This window comes from Lissotriton vulgaris, chromosome 7 (assembly GCF_964263255.1).
Source record: "Lissotriton vulgaris chromosome 7, aLisVul1.2, whole genome shotgun sequence".
Lineage (NCBI taxonomy): Eukaryota > Metazoa > Chordata > Amphibia > Caudata > Salamandridae > Lissotriton > Lissotriton vulgaris.
The window spans coordinates 1,289,908,545-1,289,924,982 of NC_141695.1; the positions used below are offsets into that span (position 1 = coordinate 1,289,908,545).

Below are 16,438 nucleotides of genomic sequence, written 5' to 3' on the forward strand. Positions count from 1 at the left end.
CACTGGCAGATGTATCCGTCAGAAGAACAAGTTACTTATCTTTGGTAACGCTTTTTCTGGTGGATACAGTATCTGCCTGTGGATTCCTCACTGACTCACCCGTCTCCCCGTTGTCCACTCTTCTATACCTGCATTAGTGACATTGCTTTAATGTATATATTTTACAGTCAAAGGAAATGTATTGTTATAATTGTTTTCAAGTATTGACTGCACACTGTGTGTGTTATCTTGGTTTTTTGGTACTGTGTACATTGTGTATATATCTACTGTTGTTGGTCCGTCCGTGTGCCTCGAGGGCACGAAAAAAAGGGCGGAACTGATGTCATCACGCCGACGTAATCCTATTATGGAGTCAGTGACGTCAACGGAGCTGCGCGCGATGCCGTACTTCTGTGACGTCGTCCACGTCGGCGTGAAGAGCTACAAAAGAATTTGCGAATGTTGCTGACGCAGAGGATATTCACAAAGGGAGGAATCCACAGGCAGATACTGTATCCACCAAAAAAAGCGTTACCGAAGGTAAGTAACTCGTTCGTCTAGGTGGCTTTTATAAACAAGTTACTTACCTTTGGTAATGCCTTATCTGGTAGAGACACTATGTAGCCACAGATTCCTTACCTTAGAATATCCACCAGGTGTCAGACTGAATTTGGAAAATCTTGAGCAATACCTCTGTGTCCCGGTAAGTAGAGTCCAATGGCTGAGTGTCAGCATCATAGGCATCGTTCAAGCCAAAAGTGACATATGCGGTGCCTATATGAGCGCCACCTCAGCAGCCTGACATCAGTTTCTTTCATGACTATTTCTGAATCAGAAGCTCAGAGCCACGTCAGAAAGCTGTTCAACTAGTGTGCATAGTCTAAGGGCCTACAAGGAGCTTTTTAGGTGCAAAAGTCCCGCTCACATAACAGGGAAGATGGGCGGGTCGGTAAGGAATCTGCAGTTATGTAGAGTCTCTACCAGACTTGGCGTTACCGAAGATAAGTAACTTGTTCATCTGATAGCGACTTCTAGCCGCAGATTATTTACCTTAGAATAGATATCAATACAATACCTCCCTGGAGGCAAGCCTGCAAACTGGCTCACACCAAAAAGTCCTGGAGGTCCGAACGGGCAAATTAGCTATTACGACTGACTGGACTGTCATAAAAATAGTTTTTGGTAAATGTGTGCAAGAATGCCAATGTAGCAGCCTGATAGATGTCCAGGATTGGAACTCCACAAACTAAAGCAGTAGATGCAGCTTTGGCTCTGGTGGAATGAGCCGACAAGTTCTCATGCAGTTCCTCTTGGCTACTGCATAGCAGATCTTGATGCAGAGTACAATCCATCTTGAGGTTGTCCATTTTTGTACTTTTTTCCCCTTCTTCCTTCCAACGACCCCGGTGTTCTTTAGTGAGATAAATATAGAAAGACAGAGCCGTTTTAGGGTCCAGATGGTGAAGTCTCTCTTTCTCCTTGAAAGGGAGAGGCAGAGCAAAGAAAGTCAGAAGCGTGATGTTTTGGCCAATGTGAAAAGGTGTCACTAACTTTGGCATCAAACATGCACGGGTTTGGGGAACAAGTTTGTGTGGGAAGAAGCTGGTGTATGGAGGGTGAACAGAAAGCACCTGAGGCTCACTGATCCCTCCTGGACAATGTGGTGGACACCAAAAAGACTGTCTTAATCGTCAGACGTTTTAGAGGACAGCTATGCATGCAGCAGCAGTTGGTGACTTATAAAAATGGTGAGGCGCTATATGTGCAGAAGTTCCCCAGCCCTGAGGGTGATATCTATTATGATCAGGTACTGATGGGCTCAGGGCCCCTGGCCCTGAAAGGGAAACAGGTGATTTGACAATGCCAAGGGACTGAGGGTCCGTGGCCTTGTACCGAGGGGTTGAGGCTGCCCAGCCCCGAGGGTGATATTAGGGGTGCTCAGGCACTGATGTGCTGAATTTCCCCGAACCTAGGGTTCATAGAGATGATGAACAGGCAAAGATTGGCTCAGCATCCCTGGACGTGAGGGTGATATCAGTGACATACTGGTACCTATGGGCTGAGGTTCCCTGGCTCTGAAAGTGATACCAGCGATGAACAGGTGCTGAGGGGGCGAGGTTCCCCAGCTCGGAGGGTGTTATAGGTGATGAATATTTACAGGAACATATGGGCTATGGGTCTCTGAGGAAGAAATAAAATGTTGCAAGGGCATGATCTGCCAAATTGGGAAACTTTTTTGGTGGACTGCCCAGTCCTATTTGTAATTCTAATCCAACCCTGCCCATGACCTCTTGGATCGCAATGATACAAAGCTTCTGGTGAATGTAATGGGGTCCTGTCAAAGATGATCTAAATGATATTGGTACAAGGAGGAGTGGATTGTGCTTGAGCGCCACAACTAGTGAGCGATGCATTTGCTGTTAGGACTGTCTGTGGAAAAGGGTCGAGAAAAGGCCACCCTTTGGATAATTTTTGTGGGTTCCACCACTGCAGAGAGCGATGGGTGCGGCCATCTACCAACACTAGATCGGTTACCTGACCCTGCGACTGGTTCCACGGACTTAAGCAAAAAAAACAGAATATAATGATGGACCCTTCTTAAGTTCAGCACCTGAACGATTTTCTCCCCGAGATATTCGTTGACCCTTATATTAATTAGGGGAATTGTGTGCACACTGGATGGCACCCATCATCACTATGCCTAATCCCTGGGGGATTATAATACAGAAAAAACTACCGCAAAGGTGCACCACACAACAAGAGATGACAGAAAGATCAGTGCAGATGAATTGTAAGCACAATAAAGAATTATTCTTCAAAGAGGTGTTGTTGATCTTCTTTAAATCTTTATTTTCAATGAAACAAACAGCCGACGCGTTTCGTCCCAAGCTGGGACTTCTTCAGGGCTGTCGGTAAAAGACATATATATACAATCAATCTTCTATATATACAAATTCATATCCAATGGAACAACATATACAACAGTTAACATGTTAAAAACAACACAACGATAGACATGGAGCTTATGTGTTCATTAATCTACAGGTAACAACCTACAGAAATTTTTGTCCGTTGGAAAATACATATAAGCCCGGAGATGTGTACAGGTGTCTAAGCATGAAATTCAATTAAAAACACGTAATATATACAGTTTAAAAGGGGAGCCGAACAAAGATTGTCTACCTTTTTAACAATCAATTTTATTAAGTGGGAGTTGCGTTCCTTTAATTGGGAGACAGAAGTGTACACACAGCACAAGGTGTGCAAGGCCCATGTGTGTACATGTGGCACATGAAAGGAAATGGGGGGAGAAACCAGAGTGAGTAAGGAGAAAGAGAAGAGAGAGTAAGAGGAACATAGCAAGAGAGAACCCTGTGTGAAGGTCGGGCTAGTTCCTTGTAGGAAGTTAAATATTGGCAAATTATCATTGAAGCATATTCGGTTCGGTGACAAAAGTCACATTTCAATTTTCATTTACACTTAGGCTAGCCTAAACACCGGCATCAATGTTGCTTAACAACACAATGACACTTTTTAAATGGTCATTTGTTCTACAATTTGTTTCATGTCCCTACAAAGGTCCAGCTCTGATCAATTCAAATTCCTAAGAGGACTACACTTTCCGGGAAGGCGTTCCTTGCAACCCGGTTCCTCCCAAATTCCCCCTTTTAAGCGACGAACCTTAAATCCAAAGGTAAATGAAAATTGAAATGTGACTTTTGTGCAATGATATCATTTAAAGCTAGATGTAGTTGGACTACAGTCCCGCCTGGTCTCCTTCTCCTCCTCTGTGTAACCGTATCTGTTTCAGTGATAAACTGCCAGCACTTAACCTCGTATTAGGAACCGAATATGCTTCAATGATAATTTGCCAATATTTAACTTCCTACAAGGAACTAGCCCGACCTTCACACAGGGTTCTCTCTTGCTATGTTCCTCTTACTCTCTCTTCTCTTTCTCCTTACTCACTCTGGTTTCTCCCCCCATTTCCTTTCATGTGCCACATGTACACACATGGGCCTTGCACACCTTGTGCTGTGTGTACACTTCTGTCTCCCAATTAAAGGAACGCAACTCCCACTTAATAAAATTGATTGTTAAAAAGGTAGACAATCTTTGTTCGGCTCCCCTTTTAAACTGTATATATTACGTGTTTTTAATTGAATTTCATGCTTAGACACCTGTACACATCTCCGGGCTTATATGTATTTTCCAACGGACAAAAATTTCTGTAGGTTGTTACCTGTAGATTAATGAACACATAAGCTCCATGTCTATCGTTGTGTTGTTTTTAACATGTTAACTGTTGTATATGTTGTTCCATTGGATATGAATTTGTATATATAGAAGATTGATTGTATATATATGTCTTTTACCGACAGCCCTGAAGAAGTCCCAGCTTGGGACGAAACGCGTCGGCTGTTTATGTTTCATTGAAAATAAAGATTTAAAGAAGATCAACAACACCTCTTTGAAGAATAATTCTTTATTGTGCTTACAATTCATCTGCACTGATCTTTCTGTCATCTCTTGTTGTGTGGTGCACCTTTGCGGTAGTTTTTTCTGGTTCCACGGACTTGCTAAGCATTCTTGAAGTGGACGCATGTGAAGTCTTGTGTTGGGAATAATTATAATGCAAGACGCCATCATCCCTAGAAGTTGCATGAATACTTTAGCAGGTAATGATGGGTTTGGCTGAAAATGACTGAGAAGGGACTGAACACTGAATCCTGGCTGTAATCGGAGAGACTAGAGCTTTGTGAGCGTCTATCATGGCTCCCAGATAAGCTTGTGTGTTGGAAGGCTGTAGATGAGATTTCAAAGCATTTACTGTAAACTCTATTTGGTGAAGTAAGTGAATAGAGGTTTGAGTGTGTTGGAGACACATTTGGTAAGTGCTGGCTTTGATGAGCCAGTTGTCGAGGTGGATGTGTTGTCTTCTGAGATGTGCTGCGACTACTGCCAGGCATTTGGTAAATACCCTGGAAGTAGTGCTGACTCCAAAAGGTAGTACTTTGTATTAATCTGAGTGAGGTATTTGCAATGAGCGGGATGAATTGGAATGTGGAAATATACATCTTAAGTCTAGAGTAGACATAAAATCGCCCTGCTGCAGAAGTGGGAGCCCTTGTTGAAGTGTCACCATGTGGAAATGCTCTGAAAGTATGTAGAGGTTTCGTTTTCTGAGGTCTGGAATAGGTCTCAAGGAGCCATCCTTTTTGGGGATGAGAAGGTACAGGAAGTACACACCCGTCCCTTAATGTTGTAATGGCACAGGTTATATGGCTCCTTTGGAGAGGAGAGATTGGACCTCTTGCTGAAGTAGATGTAAATGTTCTGGAGACATTTTGTGAGAACGTAGTGGAATGTTTGGAGGATTGTACGTAAGCTCCAGGCAATAACCATGTTGGATCATTCCTAACACCCATTTGTCTGTGGTGATAGACTGCCAACTGGACTAGACAAATACAGGGGTAGAAAGTGAGATGGGTAAAACCCCAAAGTCATAAAGTCTACAATCAAATATTAAATTCCTGTCAAATGTGATTCTAACAGGCTTACCCCCAAGAAAGTTGTCCTACTAATGTAGGATGACATACACAATACTAATGGGCGGAGGGTAACACTGGGCTTACCGTATCAATCTGAGTCCTTAATTTATCAGGAAGCCAATCTGAAAGGGTTCCTGAAAGTCTTGTGGATTTGGCATCGAGTACAAGCGTAACGGCCTGAAACAATCAAAAAATTAAACTGGTAATGATACTGCTGGGAACAAAATGGTCACGTCTAAAGTAATCCTAAGCCTGGCTTCTCAACTTGAATGGTGGCGGTAACCATGCCCCTAATTATGAGGGGCACAGGACAATTGAGACTTAAGAATTGTGGTGCAGTTCAAAAAAGGACGTCTGCACTCCGTCACAGTGATATGAATGTATCCTCTTCATAGTGGGCTGCAGTCTTTTATTCCTTTAGATAGCCACATGAACACTGAGACAATGCAACAAATCTTATTGCATCCAAGTTCACACTTAACCTAGATTCAAGAATGGATCGCAGCACTCCTTAGGAAGTCATTACAATTGTCTCTCATAGATAAGCCTTAGTTTACATCAAGCATTCAAGAAATGGAGAAGGCATTTCCCAATGTTTCATAGACAAAGTTGAAATCATGCTATCACAGATGTAATGAATTGAAGAAATGGGACACTAAGTTAGGCCCACAAATCCAGAAAGTTAAAGCAGTTCACTAACCGTGTAACACCATAATCAGAGGTGTCCCTCCCTAACCCCAAGCAGCGACTAAGCAGAATAACTTTACCTGGTGTTACTCTTCTTTCTACTCCAAAGACGTCCAAGATTTCTAAATGCAGCAGCAAGCCAACTCGTACACAAATTAATGTGTATAGTCCTCCAAGCACTTCACTGAATACCAATGACCACAGTCTCCTGCTACAAGGCACTCTGCTATACTCGCTAGGCCTCCTACAGAATGTTTCAAACCTAAATTCAAGTAAAACTTTAAAAGATAGTACAATAAGATACTTTACGAGTGGTGGGTACCTTTGCTGACTGTCCTAATCTACAAAAAGCCATATACTGGTGGAATGCCCTTCTTAGGAGAGGCAGCAACATTATAAAATTCCCTCCAAACAAAGGCAAGATAGGCATTTTGAACTCTGAAAGACTGTTCAGACCTAGCTCTTTCACGAAAGAATGAAGGAAGACTGCACTGAAGAAAAGCCAGAAGCAATCTCCCACACAAGGAGGATATGGACAATAGATTCTCGAAGATCGTACCCACACAAGGGCCAGAACCAAAACACCCCACCTAGACAAGATCATAGGTTCATCTATCGCTCACTCAACTTTATTCCACTCCATGAATACACAAAGATACACAAGAGCAAGAACAAGAGAATGGTACGCCAGTGCTTTTCATACAACATATAAAATAGCTCCCCACACAGTCAACACTCACAGCCCACACGTTTTCTACATGCCTGTTCGCTCCCCTACACACTCAAACACAGCAACATATGACAAGAGCAACAATTTGGCCATTATGCAATTTCCCACACAGGCCAGGCTATGAATCCCTCCACCATGTACAACCAAAGAAGCACAATACATGCCCACTAAAGCACTTTGGAGCGCAGTCAGTCTTCTGAAGATCTATAGCAACTATGCTACAATACTATAATGCAATCCTGACCGGATAGAGGGATCTGGCAGATGGGTTAAGAGAAGCTGCAGGATAACTTAAGTTAGACATGAAGTCATAGTCAGTTTGGAGAAAGTGTAACTTTTCCACTCCGCTCCCCATTAAGGTGCCTCAAAATCTTCTGAAGCCACAAAAAGATCTTTCAGGCTCTCTTGTAGATACCAGCTATTCTATCCTATTCCCATTTATAGAGTGCATGGCTACCATAGGGCATCCTAGTGCTTGCAATGCAAACAGACTGCATCTCTACACTCAAAAGAGTTTTAGGGTGGTTTTAGTTGTCGAACAGCCACGTTTTTGGAGATTTACAGAACAGCAGTTTATTGTCCATGAGCTGCAAAGTGTGAGGAAGTGAGTTCCATAGCTTGGCCACATTGTAGCCGAAAGAGTGCCCTCTGCTTCTTGCTCTTCGTATAGTTGAGACGTGATCAATTCAGCATTGGTGGATCTAAGAGTTCTACTCTGTGTATATGGTGAAACCAGGGGCTGAAGGATGGAAGGGCCTTTGGTTAGACATGTCCAATGTGCTATGCATAGGGATTTGAATGTAACCCTCTGCTCGACCTGTAGCCAGTGGATGATGGCCAGATCCTTTCAGGGCCAATTGTGTCTAGGGATGTTGAGCAGGATTTGGCCTGCAGCCTGCTGCCCCACTTAAGAGTTTCTTGGTTATGGCTTTTGGTGATCCTAGCTTTAGCAGGTTCCCATAGTCCAGGAGGGAGAGAATTAGTGCCTGGACCACAAGCCTTCTGGAGATGGATGGTAGCAGGTGTAGGATTTTACAGAGCATTCTAAGAATGGCATAGCAGCTGCTGAGAGTTTAGCTGCCCAAGCTTTCATTGCCAGAGATTTGTCCAACCATACCAGACATTTAATAAACGTCTTGGGGGCTGGGGGAGGGCCCAGGCAATCCAGCCAGCCTTCCTTGAGAAGGGGGTTGATGTTATTGCCTAGACTCATGAGCTCTGTCTTCTCCCCATTTAGTCTGAGGCAGAACTTGATCATCCAACTTGCTGCCTCCTCCAGACAGGGTCCCAAAGAGGGGGATTGGGGATCAAGTCTAGGGGAAGAGAAAACACCAGGTGGGTATCATCGGCAAATGATACGATGGCTATACTGTGTGACAGTACAATAGCAGCAAGCAAGAGGGTGCATAAATATTAATTAAAGAGTGTAGGGCTCAGTGATGAGCCCTGCAGTACTCCACACTTCAGGGCAAAGATATCTGATGAGCAAGACTTATCAAAGACCAGAAAAGTTCTGTCTTTCAGAAAGGAGATGAGTACCTTTAGTGCAGGTCCTGTAATCCTAGCACTGTTGGTCCTTTTGATGAGAACATTGTGGTTCACCGTATCAAAAGCTGCATTAAGGTCAAGGAGGATGATGGCAGCTGTACCTCCTCGATAAAGCAGCATTTTAGATTCCTTCACTACCGCCAAGAGGGCTTTTGCCATGCTGCACTTAGGACGAAACCCTGTCTGCATGGGATGAAGGACATTATTTACTTCAAGGATGTCCAATAACTACTGGCTAATGTGTTTTTCCAGTATTTCACTCAGACCAGCAGGGAGTCTGGGAGAATGCTTTTCCTCCATTCCCAGCTTCCCATTAATTAGACTGGGGCCGGAGCCTTTATCGGACTTGTGTAATGCTAAATAAATGCCATTCATTTCTTTTTTAAATTGCAATAGTTCATTACGACTAGTATGTTTCGGTTCAAGGGAGAGGCTATCTGAGGGGGGCTCCAACAGAGATTTCCCAATTTGGAACACTTCTCTGGGGAGTTGGTAGCACCATTGATTTTAATTGCATAGTATGCTGCTTGTGCAATTTTATTAACAGTGTTCTCTCCTCAGGGATTCTTGAATGAATGGATTGAGTGTAGTTTACTGGAGTCTCCATAGCCTTTCCTCCAATTCATTTCAGCTTAATTGGAATCTTTTTAGGTCTCGCCTGTCGATGCGCATGCGCATCGAGCAAGGGAGACTATGGGGGCTTATCCACTCTTTATCCAACTTGCAAGGAATCGTGGCGATTCCTTGCAGTGCCCGTGACTTTTAAGCTCAAAGCGAATGCGCATTGAGCTTAAAAGCGCGTGCACATGCCCCCAGCCGCCTGCCTTGCCTACTCTCCCGCCCCCTCACTTCTTGATTGCACGGCCGCTAGGCCGTGCCTCCCCTACTCTCCTCCTTCTACTCTCCTCCCCTCGCCGTCTGTTCCCGCACTCCTCCCACACCCCCGCTCCGCCCCCTCCCCTGCCTGCCATGTCGCGTCGCATTTCTCCTCCCCCCTCCCCCCAGCCGCCTGCTTTGCCTACTCTCCCGCCCCCTCACTTCTTGATTGCATGGCCGCTTTAGGCCGTGCCTCCCCTACTCTCCTCCTCCTACTCTCCTCCCCTCGCCGTCTGTTCCCGCACTCCTCCCACACCCCCGCTCCGCCCCCTCCCCTGCCTGCCATGTTGCGTCGCATTTCTCCTCCCCCCTCCCCACAGCAATGCCCTCCTCCGGGTTTCTTCTCACAGCCTTTGTTTTGTGTGTGTTGTCTTTTTTTTTTTTTTACTACATTTTGTTTCTTGATTTGTCTCTTTTTCAGCGTTCTCACGTCGTTTGTTATTCTTTGTGTACCTCTAAGTAGCTTTAATTCTGAAATGTGGGTGCCAGTTTCACACCCAACCTCCCTCCGCCTCTCTTTCTTTCTTTTTTTTATTTATATCGGAATGGGACATTTATCGCACAGTTCAATGTGTGATGAGAGTACCACTCCAGTGGAAGCCTCGTTCTTCATCAATGGCCGGATCCGGCCTCCGCTGGTCATTATGCCCCCCACACTGCACGGCCCAGTCGCACTCTTATTTTTGTGTGCAATAGCACTGTGCATGCATGTGTTTGAGAGTATTTTGTACGTGTGTGCAAGAGGTATGATTGCAAACACACAGAACACTTAAAAAGCGCACAATCATTTATAAGAAAAATGCCAGCGCTAATTGCGTTGCCAGTGCTTTGTTGTGGTTCACAGTGGCTCGGCTTACACTGCAGAACCTTTCAAACAGAAGCAAAGACTAAAGTCAGAATGTGTAAATCGTGAGTTCTATTGTTTTTATTGCTGTGGTTTGAAGTGTGATTAGCTTCCGCCTGTCGTGCTACATCAGACGTCAGACTGCACGCGCAGCCTAACTTGAAACATCTTGCACCCACTTCTAGGAGTGTGCTTGCTTCTTTCTTGGCAGGAGCAGATGTTAAGTTGCTTTTCTGTTTGAAAAATGCTGCAATTCTTCCTCTACACCCATATCCGTCCTTTCATTGAGGAATTCTTGAATTGTTGCAGGTTTTGAACACATTAACCTGTCAGGAATGCTCTTATTTTGGCAGCTGTGTTACTTCTGAAATGATCTATTTCACTTTGCCTATCATTCCCACATCTACTCGCATCCAACAATTCATTTCCTTCTCTCACTGCCCACTGGCGGGGGTGTCTCTCAATCTCTCTTGCGTTGTGATTGCAGTCACTCGGGTGGCACCAGGCGTTTTTTTTTTCTTCGCAGACAAGTTAAAGACAAAGACACTCACCTTGACCAGTGCCTGCCGCTGGCACCGCAGATGGGAAATGGACATTTGTCCATGAGCTGAAAGCAGAAGAGAGTCCACAAGTCGAAGGCTTTTAGGCAGATGTTCTGTTTGTATGTTTGTGACTGTCGCATTGTGTGCATAGGTGCAGGTTTGTGTTTGAAGGTTTGCATGTGTTTGTGTGGCTGGGTCTATGTGTATGCTTTATATGTTTGTGGCTGCAGCCATTGTGTGTTTGTGTACCTGTTTTTGTGCATTCCTCTATTTGAGTCTGTTTTGGCACGCACTTGTGCAGGTATATGTGTATTTATAATCTGTGTGTATGACTGTTTTTGTTCGACTCACCCTCAACCCCTCACCCTCACTCACCCTCAACCCCTCACCCTCACTCACCCTCACCCTCACTCACCCTCAACCCCTCACCCTCACTCACCCTCACCCTCACTCACCCTCACCCTCACTCTCATTCACCCTCAACCCCTCACCCTCACTCACCCTCACTCACCCTCACCCTCACTCACCCTCACTCACCCTCACCCTCACTCACCCTCACCCTCACTCACCCTCACCCTCACCCTCACCCTCACTCACCCTCAACCCCTCACCCTCACTCACCCTCAACCCCTCACCCTCACTCACCCTCAACCCCTCACTCTCACTCATCCTCACTCACCCTCAACCCCTCACCCTCACCCTCCCTCACCCTCACCCTCCCTCACCCTCACCCTCCCTCACCCTCACTCACCCACCCACACCCACCCTCAACCCCTCACCCTCACCCTCACTCACCCTCAACCCCTCACCCTCACTCACCCTCACTCACCCTCACCCTCACTCACCCTCACCCTCACTCACCCTCACTCACCCTCACTCACTCACCCTCACTCACCCTCACCCTCACCCTCACCCTCACCCTCACCCTCACTCACCCTCACTCAGCGCAACCACAGCATCTTCACTAAATATATTTAATAAACTTTAAGCTATTGGCAATATAAAATAAAATCCATTTTATTTACGTATTAATTATTAATTGTTTTTTAAAGTCATTGATTTTTTTTATATCAATACATATAAGTCACATATAAGTCCCGTTAATACAAAACATGTTGCTTTACAAATGCTAGAGGTGTCACATTTACAAAAATTATAACTATTGGCTTTGTAAAGAAGAAAGCTATTAATTTAGCTATTTAGAAAAAACAACACATAAATAAGAAACAAAAAAATAAATAACACCTATAGCTCAAACTTTACTACTGCGAGACCTATTGCATTTCCAATGCTTGTTTGGTGTAAGATGGTGTGGCGTAAAGCACGGGGCATATTTGTTTTTAGTATGTAGAGTGAGGGTTCTGGTGGGGATAGTTAGGTCCAGTGATTGTTTGATCCACTGAGTGATGCTGTTGTTCACCACTTGAGGGTCCAAGCTAAGGTTTGGTCTTGTTGCGTTTCCATTCTTCACTATTTAAATCTGACCAACTACAATCACTCCGGGTAATTGGTCTGGGAAGTGTTGTGCTACTTGGAGCGTTCAGGGTCCTGGAGATCATAAAGTGATCTAACCATACTACAGGAAGCAGGACTACGATGGTAAATTGGGGGTCATTAGTAAAAATATAGTCGAGCAGGTGGCCTTTATGGTGTGTGTGGGACCACATACGTTTTGTGACATTTGGATTGCGGATAGATCTTGCAAAAGTTCAGAGGCTAACAAGCCTAATAGGATCTTACAAGTGTAGGTTAAAATCTCCCAGAATGGTGAAAGTTAGGCTTTTTATTTGCCCATCTAGCGAGTGCCTCAAGGAGGTACTGAATAAAGTGGCCACACTGATCGGGGGGGGGGGGGGGGGGCGTAAAAGAGGACACCAGAGAAGGTGAATGCGGGGGTCATTGAAATGGCAAATGCCATGCTTTCACATTCTGAGTTGTAGTGGTTCCTCGAGGCATTTAAATTCTTCCTTTAAGAGGATGACAATCCCCCCACCCTTCCTATCTAGACGGTCTCTCCGGCATATATAAAAGCTTAAGGGCAGAGTTTGTGGGATGTTGTGTCCTGACTCCGCATGCAACGAGGCTTCTGTCAGGAATAACACGTCAGGTTTTTCCTCCTCTAGGAAGGAAAGGAGTTCTAACTTGTGGCCAGATATTGACCTGCAATTAATCATAAACATGGCCTACATAGTCATTGTGCTGCTGGTGGTCTCAGAGGTGGGGCTGCATGGGCAAAAGAAGGCTCAGCTACGACATTCTAGTTTTCCTTCAGCTATATCAATAAAATGGAAGCAGTCCACTTTGGTGGATCCCGATAGAGCCTGTAATTGTAGGGCACAGTACACAAGCTTACTTGTTCTTGTTGATGCAGGGTTCCTTGACCTTGGTCAAGTTAGTTCGCGTAAGGGCACATATGGGCTTGCCTTTGGCGTGCCAGCAGCGAGTCCATGCCAGCACGTCTCTTTTGTAGCCCCTGATGTAAAAGACTGGACTGCCGACCGAAATGCAAAATGGCAGTCTCAGTTGTCTGAAAGTTGTTCACTCAGCTCAAACGGCGTGAGCCGGGTAGGACCAGAGAACTCAGTGCGTATTGTGCTGAAAGCTAAAGATCAGAGTGGGCAGTGAAACGGTGGCGTAGCAGGCAGAGCGGAGCGGAGCCTGTAAAGTGACTAAGTGCAGAGGTATGCAAAGTAAGAAACATGATTTCAACAATTCAGTTTTAGCAGGTAATTCGAATTTTTTTTTAAAACAAAGTAAAAGCATTCAGAGTATTTAAGATATTACCACATTAAAAGCATGAAAGCAAGGAGCGAACTGTTAAGCAATGCGCCTCCACACCAGGGCGCCTCTATTGTAGCCTTCAATGTAAAAGACTGGACTGCCAACCGCACTGCAAAATGGCGGTCACCGTCTTCTGAAAGTTGTTTTCTCTGCTCAAACAGCGTGTCGTGTTAGACTGGAGAACTCACTGGCTAATGTGCTGAAAGCTAAAGATCAGGGCAGGCAGGGAAACTGTGGCAGAGAAGAGCCCGTAAAGTTACTAAGTGAAGAGTTGTACAGAATAAGCAAAAATTATTTCAACAATTCAATTTTAGCAGGCAATGAAATAAAAAAAATCAATGCAAAGTAAGAAGCAGTCAAAGTATTTAAGGTATGAGCACAGTAAAAGCATAAAAGCGAGGAGCAACCTGTTTTGCTTGCTGTGGATATTAAATTCCTGAACCTCATGAGGAAGATGTGATACAGGTTGGATGTCGCTCATTCTCCTACATTGCACCCAAGACATGGAACGACCTTTCTCAACACATCAGAGCCTTTTTCTCACTTCTTGAGTTGCACAAGAAGCTGATGCTTATGGCTCTTTGTACAAGTACCTTGGGGACAAAAACCTACAAACCTGCATAAGTGGCTGGATACCCTCTTGGGTGAATAGTGAGCTATGCAAATCAATGTAACATATCATGTTTAACTAAAGTTCCTTTAGACATTGTTCCGGAACCCACTTTTCACTTGGTTATGGCAATCTGGTTAGGAACAGATAAGGGAAATTCTTTGAGAGAGTCCCAAAGATTTCCTCCTAACTCACACTTTCTGCTTTGGCCATCAAACCCAGAGACTATGATCAGCCAGATATACTGAAAATCGTATTCCTCAATACTCCAACCTAATTCCAGCTACGAAGACGTAGTCAAAAAAGCCTTGAGGAAGATGGTAGGCAGTGAGTGAAGAAAAAGAGACGCAAGATAAAAGAGCTGATCACTGGAGACAAGTAAGCATACCATAGGGCCACACAAAGACAAATGCATGAACTCACACAAGTCCAAAGGACCTTAAAGAATGTAATTTCTGCATGTTTAAAAATAATTCTGTAGATGAAACAAAACAACATACTGTACACAAGTTGTAATTGCCATCTGTGCACCTAGCTTTCTCATATAGTCGAGGAAACACTACACACAGAGAGAGCACATGTTCATTACTTTTAAAAGGAATTCGGGTCAAATTCCATCTATGTCTTCAAGACAACTGTTTAGGGGTAGATGGACCTCTCAGGCAAAATGTGATTGGTCTCTCTGAATATTCTCTTAATTACCCTACTCAGAATTTGGTCAGTTCCCCACTGTGCTAGAAATATTAGCACCAAGTTGTAAGCAATGAGCCATCACTTCTAAGCTCTTTGATGTTTCACTTGAGCTTGTAGTAAAGAGCCACGCTCTAAATACAACTTCTTCAGGAACATAATTCATATCTAAGAGAAGGAGAAAAGGAGATCGCAAGGGAATGGGCGGTTGCAGAGAAAGCAGGGGGGGGGGGGGCTTTACTTTTCTCTACTACACTGCCAAGCCAACTGTGAGGAAAAGAGGCAGGAGGAGGACGGAGACTAACCCCTTTCGGCCATATTCTGCCCAACCACGGATGCGGGACAGGAAGGGTTAACAGAAAATCCTCCTTCCTCCCCACATGAAGCAGAGGAAAGAGAAAGGAAGGTCAACCAACGGGGAGACAAGCATTCCCAGGATGATGCGGGACGACCGGCTTTATGGGAATGGACAATAGACGAGGAAGCCCGTAGTGGGAGGAACCCGGAAGACGCAGCGGAGTTCGAGTCGTCGGATCAGCGGACGGAGAAGGAGCTCCAGGAGACGCCGAAGGAAGAAGAAAGCACTGCCGAGGAGGGAGACGTGGACCGCTGGTACGAGGACTGGTGGACGCCCCCGGAGGATGCTGAAAGGCCACCGCAACTCTGGAGAGTTGCGGCAGACGCGGTGAGTGGTGCTGCGGGGACCGAGGGCGAGGGAGGGAATGGAGGGTAGGAACTAGCGCAGGCATTTCTTTTCTTCTTTGTTTTTTTTGCATTTCCTTCTTCTTTGGTTTTGATCTCCTGCATGCTCGCACTCCAACCCTGACACTTCCCTATAAATTCCCCTAACCAAATGCGGCAGTACCAGTTTCTTTGTATTGAGTTAATAGCCTAAAGTGCGATATATGTGGGGTATTTTGACGGCTGTAGTGGTAAAATGGAGGTCTTCCCGGAACTCAGCCATCCCCACTGGCTTCTCAGAAGAAAGCCCAAAACTGACGAAATCTCCTGAATAAAGAAGGAGTCACACTAGAGTATAGTGTAGATATTGTTTTCCCCTTCTTCTTGATACACATCGGGTGTGGTGACGGTGACTCAAAATAGGAACTCATAAAGTCCACTGACAGGTCTTTCCTTTCCTTTGAGCCTTCCGAGGTGGCTGTCACCAAACAGAGACGGAGGAGGAAGAGAGCCGCAGCTGGACCAGACGACCTACATCAAAAACCACTGGATCATCCATTCTACGGGACCTTCATATCCATTGGTGCTGACCTTAATTCCTGCCACTACCTTGTATCTTCCTTAATAAATTTCACCATTCAACCCACACTACGGCCTCCTAGTTTCCATTTCCGCCCATCCCTCCGACACCACCATTTAACACAAGGGCTCTTCCCCTGTCAATCCTGAACCCACAGGTCACACAACAAGCACACAGGCGTCAACAGATGCACTCTAATGTGGAATAGTCCTGTTTTGAGACATGCCTTTAAAAAACATGTAGTTCCAGAGAGAGTACCAGGACAAAGAAACTCCTGTCACCCCATTCTCGTTTTCAAACAGCACATGGCAAAGAGCTTTCACAAGCTGAACCCTGGA

General features: G+C 45.0%; 1 protein-coding gene across 7 annotated transcripts in view; it reads right to left on the reverse strand.

Annotated features, from left to right (window-relative positions):
• Positions 1–16,438, reverse strand: part of TEP1 (telomerase associated protein 1) — a 1,080,103-nt gene that overhangs the window by 922,761 nt on the left and 140,904 nt on the right. For 4 of the 7 annotated variants that reach the window (XM_086931872.1, XM_086931869.1, XM_086931873.1 and 1 more), the window contains exon 7: positions 5,616–5,708. The exons of the other annotated variants lie outside the window; for them this stretch is intronic. In XM_086931872.1, coding sequence (XP_086787998.1) covers positions 5,616–5,708 — 93 coding nt within the window. The remainder of the gene's footprint in view (positions 1–5,615; positions 5,709–16,438) is intronic. 7 annotated transcript variants of the gene reach the window in all.